The following is a 23294-nucleotide window of genomic DNA, read 5'->3' on the forward strand; positions in this document are numbered from 1 at the left end:
GGAGGAAATAGATTAGTCCAGGTTAGATAGCATCAAGTCACCCCTTCTGCTAATCCTGGGGTGGCACCTTCTCTTGCCCAGATGTGGTGAGATGGGGACAGTAAACTGGTAGATGGTTTCACCAGTATCTATTGCCCCTGGCCAAGAGGTTTAGTGCCGCAAAAAGTATTTTCTTCACGAGAAAACCTGAAGGGTAAAAAAAAAAAAAAGTTACGACTTCATGATTTCGCTTCTTTTGAATGGCGCTAGGACATTGAGGAGGCCATTTATTACTGAACGTATTTGCAATGCGATCTGGGTATGACATTACCACCCATAATGCATTGCAATATGCGATCATAGCACCTGGACGTATCATCCGGCACATGCAGGGACAGGGGCTTGTCCCTGCAATGTGCCCAGAGTGCTGCCGGCGCTACTGCGTATGCGCAGTAGCGCTGACGGCACATGCACGGTGCCATTGCCAGGAAGGGTTCCAAGGGAACCCTCTTCCGGCTATTTATGCGATGTGTAGCCCATAGGCTACAGTGGCCACATGTATTGTTGCATAGTGACCCGTATTTCAAGTTCTCATATTTATCTTTAAGCATAATTACCTCCGTCAAAAGCATCGGCTGTTTTTGAAATGGACAAAGCTCCAAACGATGGGCTGATTTTGAATCTGCACTCAGAAAAGTCTCCTCGGTCTCAAACCTCCCATGGCTCCCTGAGAAACTCAGGCCTCTCTTGTCGCCCCCCTCACTCTTTCTGTATGGGACTCTCTCGACACCAAGTTCACTTTGTCTACTCACCCGTCGCCTCAAACACCTCTGTGGTTTCATCCCTCTTTTCTCCTTGGTCACTCGCCCCACATGGTCTCTACATGGTCGGCGGCTGGCACCTCCCGCTTTAATCACATCCTGGGTGGCTTCGCCTTATAATCTTTTTCGGAATTACGGGAGAAACACTATCAGAGTCCTGTTTCTATCAGTAACTCCAGAACCGCCACTTTATTACTTCATCTCTTTCTTCTCCAGATTCATTACAAAACCCCACGGCTATGGAACGCCTTTGTATCTATTTGCCCCTGGACGGGGTATCATATCTCAAATTTACCATTCTATCTTAGACCAGGATAACCCACTCCTAGAGACTCATGAGCGCTGTCGGGAGTCGGACTTGGGTATCTCTTTAGGGAAGACACATGAGAGGCAATTCGCCTTAATATATCGAAATGTTCGATTAGCGTTTCTATTAAGGAAAACTCTTATAAGGTATACACTCACTGGTAGCTTGTTCCAGAGCGTCTTCACCAAAAATACCCTAACTCCTCCAACCTCTGCTGGAGACAATGTGGCCAAATAGTCTCTTATTTCCATGTCTGGTGGACTTGTCCACATATTGCCCCTTTTTGGTCTATGGTCCAATCTACTATATCATCATTGGTCTCCCTTGATACCCCCCTTACCCCTGCCTAGTTGCTTCTGGGTGCCCCGGCCTGCCAACTATCCAAACATGAGACTAAATGGGCCCTCCACATCTCTTGTGCCGCTAAATATCGAATTGCTAGATCTTGGAAGCTATCACTCCCCCCTACTCGACCGCATCTGGTTTGTGGCCAAAATGGAATTTGTAATGAGTCTTCAAAACAACACGGTAGACAAGTTTAATGCAATCTGGTTTAATTGGTACAGAACCGGATTGTGACCGCTCCTGGCCTTTCCCAATTACCTGCTTACTATTCTCGTGTCTTCCTCATTGCTATAGCTTCCTTCCACTTCTTTTCGCTCTCCCTTTCCCCATTCCCCATTGTTTTAAATTTTTTTTTTTTTTAATCCATTTCCCCCCATTCTCGACTATTTTCCCCCAATGGGACTTTAAAAGGACATATCTCCATAATCTATATGCTACTACATATTGTTTTCTTGTAATCACTCTTCCCTAGTTTTCGCTCACTTCCTTCTCCTCCCTTTTCTTTTACTTTTTAAAAAAAAAAAAGAAAAAATGTATTTCATTTTATTCTGGTAAAATTAATGTTAGTAAATTGTTTTGTTATTTAGTTATCTGTGTTATTTACATTTGTATGTAGATTTACCCTTAATCTTTCCCGGGGAATGATTTCCTTTTTTTTTTTTTCTTGTCCGTCTGTTATTGATTTTCTAATAAAGTTATATGATTGGAAAAAAGAAATTGGCAAAGTTACAGTAAGTTCATGGCTCCGGGAACTTCTGTTGTGTTGCCGGTGGCAGGGAGTTTGGTGTCAACCAGCAAATTTCCCTGCCGAGGACTGAACGGAGTCCTGCTCAGCTCATTAACGGCGAGCACTAAGCGGTACAGAGTACACAGATGCCCATGTGCGAGCCTGATACTCTGTGTGGATTGTCAATGGATGAATGGAATGATTCCTGCAAACAGCCTCCTCCTCCTGCAAACAGCCTCCGTGTCTATGTCATTCTCCTTGCAACATTATACACTTAGGGTCTCTCACCTCACTGTGTCCAGCCACACAGGGGCCTCGGACCAATTTTATGTTGGGAGGGTAACAATCATTCTGAAGCACCTTCTCCCTACATCTTACCTGGGCGCGCAGGGACCATAGCAGTAATCGAGGCCGGTCAGGGGCTGTGATTTATAGTAATAGGAGGTGGTGTAATGTGCGGTCTTTTAACTTAAAGGCCGCACATTACACCTCTTCCTCTGTGCGGTGCAAGGGCTATAAAGCACAGCCCCTGACCGCCCGCGGGCGACGCAACTTAAAAATGTTTGGGGGGAGAGAGCCGTTCCCCCGTCCTGGCTCCCATGCCGCCACAGGAAATAGCTGATCATACACAATAAAACAAGCAAAATTCACAAACTTTACCAAAGCTTTAATGAGGCGCACATGACACTAATCAGTTGTAATCGTCCTGGTCCAACAGAAGCGTAACGAGTCTTTCTACAGCCACTCCTGTGATGAGTCAGGATTAGAGGACACAGTGTCTCGGGAAGGGTGCGGGTAAGAGCATTTGGCCTATTTTACGGTTGGCACTTGAAATTTAAACACAAAAGCACATTGGAAAAAAAAACAAAAAAAAGTTCTGTGAAACAATCTCTAAAGCAGACAATGCAAAGATGGTACAAAAGAAAACTAGCCCAAATCACTTGTGTACAAGTCGCTCGCCGTGTACAGATTAGGCATCGCTGGCATGAAATTACATGTACCTCTAAATGTATCATTCACACCTGTATGAGGAGTTAAAGGACAATAACCACCCAATATACCGGCCTAAAAACGGCATTGAGCAGGAACTGTGGTTACGGAACTTACTTCACTCCAGCCTCGCGCGCAGGGAAGCGATGGCGAACTCTTCAGTCCACGCACTGGATAAATTGAACATTTAGGGTGGAAAGTAACAAATACAACCCCCAGCACATCCAGGTATTGCAGCTCCTAATGGGAACACGTGGGTACCTAAAGCCGCGAATCCACTAGACGATAAATTGGCCGATCTGAACGATAACGTTCATCGTCCGCAATACTGTCCAGTGGATATACAGTACCTTCAACGACCAGCGACGCGCACTCCCGCTTGTCGTTGACGGAATCTTTCAACACCCGTACTTCACTATATCGTCAGGTTCTGCAAGTACGGGGATAAGGGAGGGTGACGTCACTGAACGTTATATCGTCCAGTGTGGGTGCTCAATGTCGTTCATGACAGGTGGCGCAGAAACAGTTTCATTGAATTTAAACGGAACATTTAGTTTTGGCTGGAATTTTCCATTACGTGTATAGACAAAGGATGCATTCTTGTTAACTAGCGGACTATAAACTATTGTTCTCTGTTGTCAGACAGTTTAGGCTTACAGAAGAAATTGGCATTGTCAATAGAAAGCCGATGCACAGAATAAATCTTCTGTAGTAATCAGTCCTTATCTCAAGTTCTTTAAGCTCTGCTCATATCTAACAATTAGTAATTGATTTACTGAAAGCAACTTGTATTATACATTAGGTGGTTCTTTTACAGCAGCACGCTGACTAAATACTTTGTTCTACCTCTGCTTCGGTATTGTCCATTAGAAAGCACTTTCTATAGCTGTGTTTATTTCAAATCGAATTGCACAATTGTTACTCTTACATTATTCTACCGTTATACATCGCAGCCTATGAGATAAAACCATTCACTAGGAACCAGTGACATCACTGAGACCCTGAGATTGTAGCCTATCCATTCACTAGGAACCAGTGACATCACTGAGAATGCAGCCTATCCAGTGACTAGGAACCAGTGACATCACTGAGGCCCTGATATTGTAGCCTATCCACTCACTAGGAACCAGTGACATCACTGAGAATGCAGCCTATCCAGTGACTAGGAACCAGTGACATCACTGAGGCCCAGAGAATGCAGCTTATCTAGGAACTAGTGACATCACTGAGAATGTAGCCTATTTAGTCACTAGGAAACAGTGACATCACCGAAAATGCAGCCTATCCATTCACCGGAAACATCACTGATGCCCAGAGATGTAGCCTTTCCATTCACTAGGAACCAGCGACATCACTGAGAATGCGGCCTATCTATTCATTAGGAATCAGTGACATCACTGTGGCCCAGAGAATGCAGCCTATCCATTCACCAGGACCCATTGCCATCACTGAGGCAACGAGAACGCAGCCTATCCATTCACTAGGAACTGGTGACATCACTGAGGCCAGGAGAATACAGACTATGCATTCATCAGGAACCAGTGACATCACTGAGAATGCAGTCTTTCCATTCACTAGGAACCAGTGACATCATGGTGGTGAAAAGCACAGACTGATATGCAGCATACAAAATGGCTCCTCCAAGTTTGAAGGTGATGTCTAGTCAAGCCATGGACAACTGAGTGACCGTATTTTCGACTGATTTATAACAATGAAGCACTTAATATTTCATGGGGGAGAAAAAAAAAAAAAAAATCATCTTTTTTTTTTTTTTGGCTACAAAAATCTCATGATCCTACCACATTCCCTCTGGTCTCTGAAACATACAACATGGTTTTTCCGACAACCTATGGTGTACTCAAATTATTAGGAAGAGAAGTTGACCATATTTCCCGAAGGACTTCAAAACATGGAGGATATGACCTGGGAATTTGCTATCAAATCTTGAGCAAGAACCTGAGGCGTTATACCAGCAAATGGAGACCAGACTCGGAAAAATAACAAAAAGAAAGATGTCCGCCGAGATATTTTGATTTGAAGGTTTCAAAACGGATGGCTAGTCAGAGCAAGCCAGAGCTGGTAGATTGGAGACTATATACCTATAGGACACAGGGAAGCACTGGGGGACTCATTACTCATTTCCATATCCAAAACGTATCTGGAAGGAGTTGCTGGGTGGATAAAAGGAAGACGTGATTTGCCCAACTGCAGCAGCTTTAAAACTACGTAATGCATTTTTGTCCAGTAGGGCGTAATATATAGTATCACAAGGCCTGCAGGTTGTTGATAAGGAAACGGGTTACTCAACCACATGGGAACATACTAGGTGCCAAGGGAGGGAAGCATGAGAGTCACAATACACAAGTGCACTTAATTCAATACATAATCCCTCCAGAACATCACTGCCATCTAGCACAGCAAGAAACCCCATTGTAAACAGGAGGCATTTTAGATTGTCGGGATTCTCACTAGCACAGCTATGACAGGAACAAGCCGCGGAAGCGCCTGCGTCTTAATGCCTAACTAACTCAGACTTTCTACATAAATATGCACACGTGTGTAGCGATTAGCAGCATAGGTGGTCACGTTGAAGTGCCGGGTCGCAGAGAGAGGGAGCCTGAACGCCACGCTCCTTCCATTGGAATCCCAGGATAAGTGTGTGTGCGTGGCCTACAGGTGGACTCTTAGCACGTCGCGGGTAGCCACAGTCCGGTTACAGTTCATGCACACGACAGAGAGGGACTTCTGCGTCTCAGCCAGACAAGGACGGCACATGAGGTGACCGCAGGAGAGCTGATAAATAGGCTCCGTTTTACAATAGGCCGAAAATGTCCTGGTGCAGGAAGCGCATCCTTGGAACGCGCCGCTTCTGTTGTGCTCTGCGGGGTAAGGAACACACACAGACAGAGACGTTAGGCATATGGGGTACATCCACCAGGGCCTATACATAATACTAGTCACACAGTCAAATATTTAACTACTGCAATTTTTAACGGACCTCATCCACAAAGTTAATATGGTAAGATATAATGGTGCATAGACACGGTCAGATTTTGCGTCAGATCAGAACGATAACAATTTTAAAAATTGCTCAATCAATGATATCTAGCGTTCCCGCTAGGCTGTTTTAGCGGGGCGCGGCGCCCTGCCCTCCTTCTGGAAGGCAAAAAGCACCCTGCCCTCCAGAAGGAGGGCAAAAAGCGCCCTGCCCTAACAGCCTGCGTGAGCTGTCTTGACCCGCGGGTTGCAGTGTCCCGCGGGTGAAGAAATGTGCGGTGACCCGGTCACCGACGGAGAATAGACGCCGGGCGCATGCGCCCGGCCTCTATTCTCCCTGTCTGCAGGGCTTGGGGGCTGCCCGGCGTGTCCGTAAGTGCCGGGCACGCCCCCAAGAGTGACGAAAAGGGGACGAGTCTTATAGACACGCCCCCTTTTCGATGACCACGCCCCCTTCTCGGTCACGTGCCCTCTCTAGCTCCAGCGCCCTGCCTCACGCCGGAGCTAGAGTGAACACTAGATATTTGATGTCAGAGAACGATATCGGACATCTGATGTGTTTGCAGTCAGTTTTGGACGATTTAATTCATTTTAATACGGTCTGAAATTGTTCAATCGTTCGAATCGTTGGTAATAATCGTTCATCTGACCGTGTGTATGCACCATTAGAGGTAAATTTACTAAAGTGAGAGTTTTTAGAAGTGATGTTGCCCATAGCAACCGATCAGATTCTAGCTATTATCTTCTAGAAGGTGCTAGTTAAATGTTAAGTAGAATCTGATTGGTTGCTATGGGCAACTTCTCTTTTAAAACTCACTTCTAAAAACTCTCACTTTAGTAAATTTACCCCCTAGTGTTATTTTAATGGATCTCTGTCAGTATGACTTTACACTGCAGTTAGGGCACAAGGACGTGTTGATTAGATGTACAGCCTTTTATCACCACAAAGAAACAATTTAAAAAAATCTATAGGAAGAATTAGAGCGCAGTTCCTGACCAGATTAAAACAAAATACGTTAAGTCTAAAAAATATCTGCATTGTTGAAATAGTTCATTTTCCTCCACCAGTATTTAGTATGTATTTCGACAAATTTGCCGCCTCCTGAAATTGAGATTATAATCAGCGTCTACATCACATTGTTAGAGGCAAGACAATCATTCATTTTGTATGTCAAAAAAAAAAAAAAAAAAGGAGGAGGACTGCTAAACAGATAAAGGGTATAGCCCTGGCGAATGGCTGTGGTTAGCTGGATTTGGAGGAAGGTTTGGGTGGATCGGGAGCAGACGATTTTGTCCTGATTTTTTTTTTATTTTCCAATGAGGGTTTAACGTGAATTTTACATGTCTATAGATGAACTGTACAGATGTGTCCTCATACATCTAGGCTCCATGCAGCGCGACTTGCCTGACGTGAGTGAGCAGACACGGTCCGTGCAGCTCTGCTAGCGTCATTTATTGCTGAAAATGCGTCTAAGAGGCAATGTGATGTGACTAGGACGCATCCGCAGACTGCGCTGAGTAATATGATATGTGACACTTGTATATCTGTGTGCTCCTGAGTCTGTATATGGGAGACTGCGCTGAGTAATGTGATATGTGACACCTGTATATCTGTGTGCTCCTGAGTCTGTATATGGGAGACTGCGCTGAGTAATGTGATATGTGACACCTGTATATCTGTGTGCTCCTGAGTCTGTATATGGGAGACTGCGCTGAGTAATGTGATATGTGACACCTGTATATCTGTGTGCTCCTGAGTCTGTATATGGGAGACTGTGCTGAGTAATGTGACTCCTGTATATCTGTGTGCTCCTGAGTCTGTATATGGGAGACTGTGCTGAGTAATGTGATATGTGACACTTGTATATCTGTGTGCTCCTGAGTCTGTATATAGGAGACTGCGCTGAGTAATGTGATATGTGACACCTGTATATCTGTGTGCTCCTGAGTCTGTATATAGGAGACTGCGCTGAGTAATGCGATATGTGACACCTGTATATCTGTGTGCTCCTGAGTCTGTATATAGGAGACTGTGCTGAGTAATGTGATATGTGACACCTGTATATCTGTGTGCTCCTGAGTCTGTATATGGGAGACTGCGCTGAGTAATGTGATATGTGACACCTGTATATCTGTGTGCTCCTGAGTCTGTATATGGGAGACTGCGCTGAGTAATGTGATATGTGACACCTGTATATCTGTGTGCTCCTGAGTCTGTATATAGGAGACTGCGCTGAGTAATGTGATATGTGACACCTGTATATCTGTGTGCACCAGAGTCTGTATATGGGAGACTGCGCTGAGTAATGGGATATGTGACACCTGTATATCTGTGTGCTCCTGAGTCTGTATATGGGAGACTGCGCTGAGTAATGTGATATGTGACACCTGTATATCCGTGTGCTCCTGAGTCTGTATATGGGAGACTGTGCTGAGTAATGTGATATGTGACACTTGTATATCTGTGTGCTCCTGAGTCTGTATATAGGAGTCTGCGCTGAGTAATGTGATATGTGACACCTGTATATCTGTGTGCTCCTGAGTCTGTATATGGGAGACTGCGCTGAGTAATGTGATGTGTGACACCTGTATATCTGTGTGCTCCTGAGTCTGTATATGGGAGACTGTGCTGAGTAATGTGATATGTGACACCTGTATATCTGTGTGCTCCTGAGTCTGTATATGGGAGACTGTGCTGAGTAATGCGATATGTGACACCTGTATATCTGTGTGCTCCTGAGTCTGTATATGGAGACTGCGCTGAGTAATGTGATATGTGACACCTGTATATCTGTGTGCTCCTGAGTCTGTATATGGGAGTCTGTGCTGAGTAATGTGATATGTGACACCTGTATATCTGTGTGCTCATGAGTCTGTATATGGGAGACTGCGCTGAGTAATGTGATGTGTGACACCTGTATATCTGTGTGCTCCTGAGTCCGTATATGGGAGACTGCGCTGAGTAATGTGATATGTGACACCTGTATATCTGTGTGCTCCTGAGTCTGTATATGGGAGACTGTGCTGAGTAATGGGATATGTGACACCTGTATATCTGTGTGCTCCTGAGTCTGTATATAGGAGTCTGTGCTGAGTAATGTGATATGTGACACCTGTATATCTGTGTGCTCATGAGTCTGTATATGGGAGACTGTGCTGAGTAATGTGATATGTGACACCTGTATATCTGTGTGCTCATGAGTCTGTATATAAGAGTCTGTGCTGAGTAATGTGATATGTGACACCTGTATATCTGTGTGCCCCTGAGTCTGTATATGGGAGACTGCGCTGATCAATGTGATATGTGATACCTGTATATCTGTGTTCTCCTGACTCTGTATATGGGAGACTGCGCTGAGTAATGTGATATGTGACACCTGTATATCTGTGTGCTCCTGACTCTGTATATAGGAGACTGCGCTGAGTAATGTGATATGTGACACCTGTATATCTGTGTGCTCCTGACTCTGTATATAGGAGACTGTGCTGAGTAATGTGATATGTGACCCCTGTATATCTGTGTGCTCCTGAGTCTGTATACGGGAGACTGCGATGAGTAATGTGATATGTGACACCTGTATATCTGTGTGCTCCTGAGTCTGTATATAGGAGACTGCGCTGAGTAATGTGATATGTGACACCTGTATATCTGTGTGCTCCTGAGTCTGTATATAGGAGACTGTGCTGAGTAATGTGATATGTGACACCTGTATATCTGTGTGCTCCTGAGTCTGTATATGGGAGACTGTGCTGAGTAATGTGATATGTGACACCTGTATATCTGTGTGCTCCTGAGTCTGTATATAGGAGACTGCGCTGAGTAATGTGATATGTGACACCTGTATATCTGTGTGCACCAGAGTCTGTATATGGGAGACTGCGCTGAGTAATGTGATATGTGACACCTGTATATCCGTGTGCTCCTGAGTCTGTATATGGGAGACTGCGCTGAGTAATGTGATATGTGACACCTGTATATCCGTGTGCTCCTGAGTCTGTATATGGGAGACTGCGCTGAGTAATGTGATATGTGACACCTGTATATCTGTGTGCTCCTGAGTCTGTATATGGGAGACTGTGCTGAGTAATGTGACTCCTGTATATCTGTGTGCTCCTGAGTCTGTATATGGGAGACTGTGCTGAGTAATGTGATATGTGACACTTGTATATCTGTGTGCTCCTGAGTCTGTATATAGGAGACTGCGCTGAGTAATGTGATATGTGACACCTGTATATCTGTGTGCTCCTGAGTCTGTATATAGGAGACTGCACTGAGTAATGTGATATGTGACACCTGTGTATCTGTGTGCTCCTGAGTCTGTATATAGGAGACTGTGCTGAATAATGTGATATGTGACACCTGTATATCTGTGTGCTCCTGAGTCTGTATATAGGAGACTGCACTGAGTAATGTGATATGTGACACCTGTATATCTGTGTGCTCCTGAGTCTGTATATGGGAGTCTGTGCTGAGTAATGTGATATGTGACACCTGTATATCTGTGTGCTCCTGAGTCTATATATAGGAGAATGTGCTGAGTAATGTGATATATGACACCTGTATATATGTGTGCTCCTGAGTCTGTATATGGGAGTCTGTGCTGAGTAATGTGATATATGACACCTGTATATCTGTGTGCTCCTGAGTCTGTATATAGGAGACTGCACTGAGTAATGTGATATGTGACACCTGTATATCTGTGTGCTCCTGAGTCTGTATATGGGAGTCTGTGCTGAGTAATGTGATATGTGACACCTGTATATCTGTGTGCTCCTGAGTCTATATATAGGAGAATGTGCTGAGTAATGCGATATGTGACACCTGTATATCTGTGTACTCCTGAGTCTGTATATGGGAGCCTGCGCTGAGTAATGTGATATGTGACACCTGTATATCTGTGTGCTCCTGAGTCTGTATATGGGAGACTGCGCTGATTAATGTGATATGTGACACCTGTATATCTGTGTGCCCCTGAGTCTGTATATGGGAGACTGCGCTGAGTAATGTGATATGTGACACTTTTTAGGCTTGTGGTCTTTATTTATGACACAATCATTATATTGCTGAAGCACTAAGGGACAGATTCAATTGAGCGCAGAAGCCACCAAAACCCGTTTAAGTTACATCGGCTGATTCTGCCGGCAGCCTAAGTAGACGCTTTAAAAAGGAACTTTTCAACCAAACTCTAGTGGGGGGGGCAATTAGCGTCCCCCCAGCTGTTGAAGAACTACACATTCCAGCATGCGCTCCCACAGTTTTGCTATTAGCCATGCTTAAACTGCTGCAAGGCATGCTGGTATGTGTAGTTCAATAACATCTGGAAGGCCGCTTATTGCCCCACCCTTGCGTCTAGTGTGCTATTACATATGGCTGGATAAGTGGATCTGATGCCCCTTAAAATACAGTTCACCTTCCGGGAGGAACCTTACACACCTATGGAAACGGAGCATGAGAAATAGGGCGAGCGCACAGAACAGGCTGACACTGCCAAGTACAATACCGGTTGGTGTGGAGCTGGTCGTGCAGCGGGGGCTACCGGCGCACTCCAGGTGAAACCCTTGCGGCTGACTCTTCATAAACTTGGCTGTGTAGGAAGGCATGGAGCCCAGCGCTGTGGTCAGAGCCTGGTCCAGGCTTTGTGTCAGTCTCTGTTCATGGGATATGGATTCTGTGCACAAGGATACAACACATCAGACAACAGAGGCTTCTAGACCCCCCTTACTCCGATTTTGGACCAGATCACACTTTTAGTGAGGTCACATTTTTGTACACAGTCTCTCGCACCTACGGAGAACTTTAATCTACCAGTTGGCAAATGCCGGCCTGCACCTTATACCTCCTGTGTTCTACAATGACCTTTTCTCATCAGGCAGAGTAGTTGTATGTACTGCCCTTGGACACAACACAGTTCTGTACAGCACAGGTGTATACAGTATACATCAATACACTAGCTACAACTGCTACGCTTTGGAATACAGTTGAGTAAAAGGTAGCAGGAAGCACATGCAAAATGAAAATATATATATATATATATACACACATACACATATATCCTGGAACTGTGTTCCTTCTTTACAATTAGACCCTTGTATTGGCTACGTGGTGCCCAGCATTCACCCACTATAGCATTCATTTATACTAACAGGTAATCTCAAGCCAAAATGTTTTCTTTTCCACAATTTACTGTCTGTAAAGCTGTACGGTCAGACCCTCACCCTGTGTTATGTAATATGGTGCGATAGACATGCAGTGTGTGTATTACTCCTGTACTGTCTGTGAGTAGCTGTACGGTCAGACACTCACCCTGTGTTATGTAATATGGTGGGATAGACATGCAGTGTGTGTATTACTCCCGTACTGTCTGTGAGTAGCTGTACGGTCAGTCCCTCACCCTGTGCTATGTAATATGGTGTGATAGACATGCAGTGTGTGTATTACTCCTGTACCGTCTGTGAGAAGCTGTACGGTCAGACACTCACCCTGTGCTATGTAATATGGTGGGATAGACATGCAGTGTGTGTATTACTCCTGTACTGTCTGTGAGTAGCTGTACGGTCAGACACTCACCCTGTGCTATGTAATATGGTGGGATAGACATGCAGTGTGTGTATTACTCCTGTACTGTCTGTGAGTAGCTGTACGGTCAGACCCTCACCCTGTGTTATATAATATGGTGGGATAGACATGCAGTGTGTGTATTACTCCTGTACCGTCTGTGAGAAGCTGTACGGTCAGACCCTCACCCTGTGCTATGTAATATGGTGCGAAAGACATGCAGTGTGTGTATTACTCCTGTACTGTCTGTGAGTAGCTGTACGGTCAGACCCTCACCCTGTGTTATGTAATATGGTGTGATAGACATGCAGTGTGTGTATTACTCCTGTACTGTCTGTGAGCAGCTGTACGGTCAGACCCTCACCCTGTGCTATGTAATATGGTGGGATAGACATGCAGTGTGTGTATTACTCCTGTACCGTCTGTGAGTAGCTGTACGGTCAGACACTCACCCTGTGCTATGTAATATGGTGGGATAGACATGCAGTGTGTGTATTACTCCTGTACTGTCTGTGAGTAGCTGTACGGTCAGACACTCACCCTGTGCTATGTAATATGGTGGGATAGACATGCAGTGTGTGTATTACTCCTGTACTGTCTGTGAGTAGCTGTACGGTCAGACCCTCACCCTGTGTTATATAATATGGTGGGATAGACATGCAGTGTGTGTATTACTCCTGTACCGTCTGTGAGAAGCTGTACGGTCAGACCCTCACCCTGTGCTATGTAATATGGTGCGATAGACATGCAGTGTGTGTATTACTCCTGTACTGTCTGTGAGTAGCTGTACGGTCAGACCCTCACCCTGTGTTATGTAATATGGTGTGATAGACATGCAGTGTGTGTATTACTCCTGTACTGTCTGTGAGCAGCTGTACGGTCAGACCCTCACCCTGTGTTATGTAATATGGTGCGATAGACATGCAGTGTGTGTATCACTCCTGTACTGTCTGTGAGCAGATGTACGGTCAGACCCTCACCCTGTGTAATGTAATATGGTGCGATAGACATGCAGTGTGTGTATTACTCCTGTACTGTCTGTGAGTAGCTGTACGGTCAGACCCTCACCCTGTGTAATGTAATATGGTGTGATAGACATGCAGTGTGTGTATTACTCCTGTACTGTCTGTGAGTAGCTGTACGGTCAGACACTCACCCTGTGCTATGTAGTATGTTGTGATAGACATGCAGTGTGTGTATTACTCCTGTACTGTCTGTGAGCAGCTGTACGGTCAGACCCTCACCCTGTGTTATGTAATATGGTGCGATAGACATGCAGTGTGTGTATCACTCCTGTACTGTCTGTGAGCAGATGTACGGTCAGACCCTCACCCTGTGTTATGTAATATGGTGCGATAGACATGCAGTGTGTGTATCACTCCTGTACTGTCTGTGAGCAGATGTACGGTCAGACCCTCACCCTGTGCTATGTAATATGGTGGGATAGACATGCAGTGTGTGTATCACTCCTGTACTGTCTGTGAGCAGCTATATGATCAGACCCTCACCCTATGTTATGTAATATGGTGGGATAGACATGCAGTGTGTGTGTTACTCCTGTACTGTCTGTGAGTAGCTGTACGGTCAGACCCTCACCCTGTGTTATGTAATATGGTGGGATAGACATGCAGTGTGTGTGTTACTCCTGTACTGTCTGTGCAGCTGTACGGTCAGACCCTCACCCTGTGTTATGTAATATGGTGCGATAGACATGCAGTGTGTGTATCACTCCTGTACTGTCTGTGAGCAGATGTACGGTCAGACCCTCACCCTGTGCTATGTAATATGGTGGGATAGACATGCAGTGTGTGTATCACTCCTGTACTGTCTGTGAGCAGCTATATGATCAGACCCTCACCCTATGTTATGTAATATGGTGGGATAGACATGCAGTGTGTGTGTTACTCCTGTACTGTCTGTGAGTAGCTGTACGGTCAGACCCTCACCCTGTGTTATGTAATATGGTGGGATAGACATGCAGTGTGTGTGTTACTCCTGTACTGTCTGTGAGTAGCTGTACGGTAAGACCCTCACCCTGTGTTATGTAATATGGTGTGATAGACATGCAGTGTGTGTGTTACTCCTGTACTGTCTGTGAGTAGCTGTATGGTCAGACCCTCACCCTGTGCTATGTAATATGGTGGGATAGACATGCAGTGTGTGTATTACTCCTGTACTGTCTGTGAGTAGCTGTACGGTCAGACCCTCACCCTGTGTTATGTAATATGGTGTGATAGACATGCAGTGTGTGTATCACTCCTGTACTGTCTGTGAGAAGCTGTATGGTCAGACCCTCACCCTGTGTTATGTAATATGGTGGGATAGACATGCAGTGTGTGTATTACTCCTGTACTGTCTGTGAGCAGCTGTACGGTCAGACCCTCACCCTGTTCTATGTAATATGGTGTGATAGACATGCAGTGTGTGTATCACTCCTGTACTGTCTGTGAGTAGCTGTACGGTCAGACCCTCACCCTGTGTTATGTAGTATGTTGTGATAGACATGCAGTGTGTGTATTACTCCTGTACCGTCTGTGAGAAGCTGTACGGTCAGACCCTCACCCTGTGCTATGTAATATGGTGTGATAGACATGTAGTGTGTGTATCACTCCTGTACTGTCTGTGAGTAGCTGTACGGTCAGTCCCTCACCCTGTGTTATGTAATATGGTGTGATAGACATGCAGTGTGTGTATTACTCCTGTACTGTCTGTGAGTAGCTGTACGGGCAGACCCTCACCCTGTGTTATGTAATATGGGGCGATAGACATTATTGTACATGGTTTCTATAATGCAATCACCAGGGGCAAGGAGAAATTTCAGCACGGCTCAGAACTGCATAACCTGCCATGGGGTATTACTTCCATAGGGGGAGATGTACCAAGCCTTGTAGAGAGGTAAAGTGGAGAAGTTACACAAAGCAACCAACCAGCTTCTAGCTGTCATTTATCTAGGACAGTCTATGACATGACAGTTAGGTGATTGGCGAATGTGGGCAACTTCTCCAGTTTCTCTGTCCAAGGTCTAATTATTACATAAGATTGCCGCCCAAAAAACAAGAGTTCCTTGCTCTCTTTTTACTTCCTTGACTACTGATAAGTTTTAAGCTCAAATCTTGCTCGCCGCACGCTGCCATATTTTGCCACAATCAACGTAATTAAACAAACTGACCCATTATCGGCAATGATGGCAGCAATGATTTACGCGAGTATAACATACCCAATTAAATCTCTGAATTGAAGCACAAGCAAATAATGTTTTGGGGAGGGGGGCAGTTTCGGTCCAATTAAAAAAAAAAAAAAAAACCCTCAGTTGTAAAAGGTTTAAAGCAACCGGCCAAGGAAGCACAATTTTTCAGAATGAGCAATTGTAAAATGAAATACACATTTAAATGGAGCAGATGTCATTTCTAAGTAGAAATAGAACGCTGGGGCTTCTACATAGCGTCCCCGCCAGGTCGTTCTAACAGGGCGCTGCGCCCTGCACGATTTCAAGAGGGCAGAATACGCCCTGCCTCCCTTGGCGGCGCCCTGCTAAAACAGCCTGCCGGGTGTGGTCACTATCACCCGCGGGTCGCAGTGTCCGATGGGTGGGGAAAAATACGGTATAGCGATTACCAGCGGTGAATAGATGTCGGACGCATGCGCCTGGCATTCATTCACAGAGGAACAAGCGTTTGGGAGAAGCCCGGCATGTCCTTAAGAGTGATGAAAAGTGGGTGCGTCTTAAAGATACACCCCCTTGTCCCGTGGCCACACCCCTTTTCGGTCACCTTCTCTAGGCCGGCGCTGTTCACCTAGAGTGAACACTAGTCTATATTAATGTGTCGGGGATCTGTGGAGAGCAGATGTAGCAATTATATAGCAGTAGTTGTGTAGACACTGAATACCTGAATTTGAGAAGTCCATCTGTGACACCTGACTATCACTTTCAGTCTTCAGCTTCTTTGTAGTAAAATCTGAGGTAGAAGAACAGAGACCACTAACAGCTGACAAATAGGTGTCTACATTGTCACCGTCATTGGCAGAATCCTCCATCCACTCCACCTTCCTTTTCATGGAGGACAAGGCGCAGGCTGAAGGCGTCACCGCACCTCCCGCCTGGGCCCTGCCCAGGAGAGTGGAGCCAGGAATTTGGTGCTGTAGGAGGAAGTAGTCTATCCTTACTTTCAGCGAGGGATGGGGGAGAGGCTGGGATTGTGGCGTGTAAGGGACACCCGTAAATGGGTCGCTTGGCATCCTGCCCCAGGATGCTTCACTTTGGTTGCATTTATCGAGTGTGCTTTGGTCGATGACTTTTCCCGATGGAAGGATTATGGGCAAAGTCATGATCTCAAGTGTAATGGGGTCCAGGAACTCCTCTGGGACATCTTGGAGAACGTTGGCAAGTTCGCTCAGGCTGTACTGCGTGTTCTCTGCGTTACTGTAAGACACGTGGCTACTTTCCATTGGCGACATGGGGCACGGTGGCAGGAAACCAGGTGGCAGACCCATGCAGGCGATCTGATACACGCTCTCCACCATCTCCCTGGGATAAGTCTTAGCCGGTTGACCCCACACCTCCACTTTCTTTATACTGCACAGGGCGCCCCCAGCGACGTGCGTTATACAGATCTTCAAGTGGCTGACGTTACTAAGAGAGTTCTGCCCTTTATTCCACAGGTCCTGGCACGCCGATCCGGGGTATGACATCACATTGTCGGTTTGGTGGAACGGGTGTCTTGGCTTGAAGCCTCGGTTATTAAAAGTGGCTTTGCTCTGATTCTTAAGCACAACTTTCCCCACCAAGACAAATACTTCTTTGTCCAGTCCCTGGCCGACCGCAGCCGGCTGGTTCCACTCCTGGTTATTCCAAGACATTCGATTGGTGGAGGTAGTTGTATAAATGTCCATTCCGGAAAAGTTATGGTGGCCCCCGGATGAGGCATCTATATTAATCCTACATAGATCGATGTTGAATGGAAAGGATATGGTGATGTGTACAGGAGGTTTAATAAAATATTCACAGCGAAACCCACGATTCCTTTTAGCGAGGTCTTCGGAGACCAGATTCTCCACTTCGTAGCTGTCAGCGCTGATCTAAAACAGCAAAAACATGTCAGCATTTGGAAGGAAACACTAGTGTGAAGAAACAGGAGCAGCTTGCTGCTGTCCTGTCCGTGGTCGCACGAGGCACGGGATTATGCAAGCAGAGACGTGTGTATCATTGCTGGGAGGACATTCATCATCGTCATTGTAACAGAATATTACAGCCCAGGACACAACATTATTAATGGGAGGAGAGTAAGAGAATGTATGCCAGTGCCTGCCAATACAGAGTCATGCCTTCTTCCCCTTTACACAGCACGTCCTGTAAGTAATTATGTATACAGACGAGTCCTCATACATCTAGCCTCCTTGCGAGCTAAACAGTCCTTCAAGTCGCGCCGTAACTCTGTGGCACCGAGCATCTTTTCACTTTCAAAAGGGTCTTACAGGGGTATTCAATATGAAACGTTAACTTCACTGTCGAAGTTAACTTTTCATATCGGAGTTTTTTTCTGCGTTAAAGTCTGGTGCGCGCTCCCGCTTATCCCCGTATTCAATATAAAATTAACGAAAACGGGAAACTCCAAAGTTGGATTTGCGTAAAGTTACGAATTTTTCCTTAAAATAATTGTAAGACCCCCGAAAGTTGTAAAAACATGGGGGAACACTATGGGTACCCCCGTTTTAGCCTTTAATTTAAAGTCGGGGATTTAAATAGCCGCAGCAGGCGTTTTTTTCCCGACATTGAAGAAGTGATGCAGAAGAGAGGTTATTTTTTTCGTTTTTGTAAGTGGTCCCATCAAATTTGGGGTACATGAAAATGGGTACTAGCATATTTTGGTGTCCCTAAAGTAATTTTTTAAAAATTCTGCATTTGCGCACCAGCCGTTATAATTCTATTCTAGAAAACACCTGCCGCATACTTGCAGAATAGCCCTGAACCTATTTCCCTATTGTTATACAATTTTTTCCCTTTTTTTTTTTGCACCCCAATTTTTTTATTAATTTTTTGGGGTGTCCCTATTTTTTTTATTTTACTTTTTTTGACACAGTTCTTTTTTAAATGTCATTCTCAGGGGTGCAGGCTATTCTTTTTAAGCCTGCACCCCTAAACCCCAATTCTGCACTTTTTTTCGACGCCTATTCAATGGTGAAAAGTTATCCCCGTTTCTTATCAAAGACTTCTCAAAACTGCGATAAGTCTTTGAAATTGAATAGGGTGTAAAAGTAAAACCTGCGATAATGATGTCATAATTGCGATATTAACGCAAAAACGATGTTATCGCACCCATATTGAATACCACTGTTAGTCGCACAGTGATGCGAATATGTAGCACGAGCAGCTTCTGCTGAAAAATAGGATATGCGGCATGCCTATGTTCTGTGAGCGACTGCGAGTTATCTGCATGCAAAAAGCTACGTTACAGTATCAGCGGCTGTGACAATGTAACGTAGCGTTTCACACGGAGATAAAATCAGCACAATATAGGCATGCCACATATCATTTTATTCAACTTAAGCTGCTTGTGCTAAATAGTGGCATCACTGTGCGAATAATACACATTTTGAGGTAAAAAGTCACACGAAAAGATCTCGGCGTCACACGAAGCACCCGCGTTATGTGTGGCGCGACTTGTAGCGCACGGAGGATAGATGTATGTGGACACATCTGTACATATTGAGAGAACTTTCTGTGCAGTTTTACTTCCCTTTTCATTGGTCTACTGTAGCTATAGATAGAAATAATTAAATGTTCTAATGAGCAAATTAAAAAAAAAAAAAAAAACAACACACCAGCGGCGCTCAGATGTGAGTGACCACTAAGGGCGGGTTTACAGAGTGTGGCGACATTGTTTCAACAAAGTAACAGAACTTGGTGTAGTCACAGCTGCCAGGTTCAGAGCAGGGCTAACAGCATTAAGAGCCATTAGCATCCCTGGGCCCTATACACAGAAGCATGGCTTCCCCGTATACTTCTGCCACTTGCCTGCTATCCAAACTGCAGGACCTGGGGTATCATCACCGGGCAGCGTATGGTGCCAATTCTGGCATCATTTCTGTGCACTGCCCATTCTACGGCGCATATTTCAGATATTTGTTTGTACATTGAGGATTCTTACCAATAATAGTTTCAAATGCTGCTAATATAAGCCTATTTATTTATTTATTAGTAGCTGTTTTTTAGTGCATCAAGTGTGTAGTAGTTTGTTTTTAGAAGATTACAATGTCGGCAATTACTATGCGGGAGATCAAATTTGAAGCTATAATGCCGACACAGTTAAAATGCTTTCATTCCCATTAGCACTGAGTCGGCATTATCCATATAGGATTTGTGGAGAATTACTATCACTCCCCTGTCAAGTAGTGTTTTGTTAATGTGTACAGAAGAGTGCTTTGCGTATGTCCTTCTACTACACTATTCTTTTTCTTGAAACAATTATACTATTTCATTTCTCTATGTATTCAGCGTGTCATCACTGCACCTCATACTGCTGGCAACGGGCGGGGGGCAACTCTGCGCATCGCGTGGTGGGTAAAGCAGCTGAGCAGTGTATGGCCATCTCTGCGAAATGGGTGAACGGTTCCCTTACCAGGCTACCATCTGTATATTTTATACTAATATTATACTGATTAACATCATCGTAAATCTCCAGTTCACATTAGATAGGTCAGGTAGAACTTTACTGTATGTTCATTTTTCACCCGAAAATTTGCAAATTACCGTCCAATCGGGCACGGTGACCTTTTCAGATATACAGATGTGTCCTCGTATACCAATCCCTTTTCCACCGTGCAGCGAGACAAGCCTGGCGCAATTGCCTTGCTACATAATTTTTCCGCAATATTGAGTTTTAGGGGTGTATTTACTAAAGTGAGAGTTTTTAGAACTGGAGATGTTGCCCATAACGACCGATCAGATTCAACTTATTATCTTCTAGAAGGTGCTAGATAATTGAGAAGTAGAATCTGATTAGTTGCTATGGGCAACAACTGCACTTCTAAAAAAAACGCACTTTAGTAAATATACCTCTTTTTACGTCTGAAAGGAATTGTTACAAGGTTGCGGATTAATGAGCCTAATGATGCACACGAGGGTGGCTTGTATCGGACCTGCCCAGTGTCATTTTGTCTCAACCTTGCTACTTTTTCCTTCATTGGGCTCATTTTTCCCTTAGGCCTTAGGGCCTGACTCAGCAGCGTATGGCAATTGCAATTACGTACGCAGGACGATCGATTGCTAAACTCTCCACATGCGTATGCACTGCGCGTGCGCCGGGATCGCACTGCGAGTACTGAGGAATCGCAGATTGTTTGGGGGGTGGTGACGGGGGAGTGGTCGGAGAAATGCAGGCGTGTCTGTCCAGCTGAACGCCGTTTCCTGGGCGTGCAGAAATTAGCCACTGTGACTGCCTACGCAGCTTGAGCGCTCACTGCGTGCGATGATACTTGCAATTTCTGCGGCTGCTCAGGCCTGGTGTAAATGTGCGTGATGGGCCGATGTGCGTCAATGGTACCGATGTATACGCAGGAGTGCGAGCTAGTAAGGATGTGAGAAAGCAGCAGTGGGCGTCTCTATGCCGGATGAGCTGTGGCAGGCATTATACTTTCACAGCTGCGTTCCGTATCAATTTGCAGCTGCGTATGCAATAGCGATCCTTACTGAATCAGGCCTATAGTTGGCAAATAGTGTACTAGGTACTTAATATTAGTGTTTTGGCGCAGCTAAGTAGAAAAGCCCGTGGTGCATTAAATGGGGCTATTTGTGGCGATTTGAGGACGCGCACATGGGCACATCTGTAATTCCATCGTCAATGACATTACAGGAAATAATAGAATATAATAGAATGAATTCACCTTGTTACAAACTATCCGAGGTCTGAAATGAGGAAGGCAGAGGTTCACAACCATCCTTGCAGGTTACTCTGGCAGATCTGTAAACAGCAACACCTGGGAGAGAGAGGAAATAGATTACAGCGTAGGCACTGGATGACGGGTTGGACCACACACCTCTCCAACCAGGATCAGATCTGATGCGTCTGTCAGACTTGCCGTCCATACACGTACACATGTCTGCGGCCAAATCTGAAAGACCCAGCCATCAGAGCACAATCGCATACATGTAGGAAGAAAAACAGTTTTGTTACACAAAGGATTTTGTTCATCTTATAAACACAAAGCATTATCCAGTTGGTCTACAGTCTTTGGACGGATCGTCCATCCGCCACACAGGAAAAGCTGAATCCCCTTGTATGCAGGCCAACGATACTTTCTCTTGGGCAATCAGACCAAACAAACCGATCAGTGTCACAGACAGGTCTCAGCAGCAACATAGGGCCTGATTCAGAGCTGAACGCTCTGACCAGAGGGCTCGCTCTGAATCAGGGAGCGCTCGCTCCATGAAAATGGAGCGTCCTCCTGGCCGCTCGTATAGCTGTGGGTGACCACCCACAGCATATGCGAGCGGCGAAAAAGATGTTCGCGATGGTCATCGGACTTGCGATGGAGACCCTGCGGTAGGGTTTCCCTGCCACAAGCCCTGGAGTGATTTTGGCTCTATCAGAGCCCAAATCACTCCCACTGACATCACTAGTGATGTCAGTGGGGCCGGCTGCAGACGGTAGGCGCTCCCATGGGAACGCCTCCGTCTGGCAGGCACGCCCACTAAAGGGGGCGTGCTGTCAATCAACATTGACAGCACGCCCCCTTTGGTGCGAGACCCGGAGCGATGGAAAGCCCGTCGCTCCCCGGGTCTCGCGCATGCGCACGACGGAGCTCACTCCGTCGTGCGCATGTGCAGTGGGGAACATCGACCCGCTTGCGAGCGTCCTGACGCTCACGACCGGGTCTGAATGACCCCCATAATACCCTTTCCTAATACGCTTACTTGTATATTTATTCACTGTTCACATAGATTTCCCAGCATCGAGCCATCGATGTTAGCTATACAGAGGACCGGTAACTGTTACACGCCTATGAAATTATTACGGTACTGACGGGCACCAGGAATGTTTAAATGTGCAAACATGAAAAGAGGGGCAAAGAAAACTCCTTACTTGGAGAACTGTAGGCGCACATCCACTAGCAGATATTAATGGACGACTGAACGATAACGACATCGTTCAGTCGTCCATTAATCGTGCATGAATCTGGCACTAAAATGTCGGAAACGACCAGCGGTGCGCGATCCCGCTGGTTGTTTCCGACATCAATCGTCACCCCCGGGCATGCTGGTCAATCTGCTGATAACGACAGACTGACAATGATCGGGGATGATGGAGGGTGCCTGCACTGAACGGCTGATCATTCAGTGTAGGCACTGCAGGGGACGGGAAACGATGGTATGATTATGTCGTCGTAATCCTACGGTCTTCCCTGGGTCACGTAGCGCGGATGTGCCCCTTTACAGTAAAAATACAGTATAAATGTAACTTTTAATTTTGCGTCATTAAAATGAGATTTGTATAAACCCTGCAAAAGAGTGAGACGGTATAATGTTCCGGGAACTAGAATAGTCGCCAGAGTCCTAAAAAGGACATCACTAGGGGA

At 45.5% G+C, this 23294-nt stretch overlaps 1 protein-coding gene across 1 annotated transcript in view; it reads right to left on the reverse strand.

Annotated features, from left to right (window-relative positions):
- Positions 1-2825: 2825 nt before the first annotated feature.
- The window catches only part of UBOX5 (U-box domain containing 5), a 39525-nt gene continuing 19056 nt past the window's right edge, over positions 2826-23294 (reverse strand). The window contains exons 2-5 of the mRNA XM_088448932.1: positions 21603-21695; positions 16610-17798; positions 11668-11835; positions 2826-6048 (exon numbers count right to left, since the gene is read on the reverse strand). Of these exons, the coding sequence (XP_088305058.1) occupies positions 5840-6048; positions 11668-11835; positions 16610-17798; positions 21603-21656 (1620 nt within the window). The 5' untranslated portion in view covers positions 21657-21695 and the 3' untranslated portion in view covers positions 2826-5839. The remainder of the gene's footprint in view (positions 6049-11667; positions 11836-16609; positions 17799-21602; positions 21696-23294) is intronic.

The sequence above is a fragment of the Taudactylus pleione genome, unplaced genomic scaffold (assembly GCF_031769625.1).
Source record: "Taudactylus pleione unplaced genomic scaffold, aTauple2 ptg000472l, whole genome shotgun sequence".
Taxonomy (NCBI): Eukaryota; Metazoa; Chordata; class Amphibia; order Anura; family Myobatrachidae; genus Taudactylus; species Taudactylus pleione.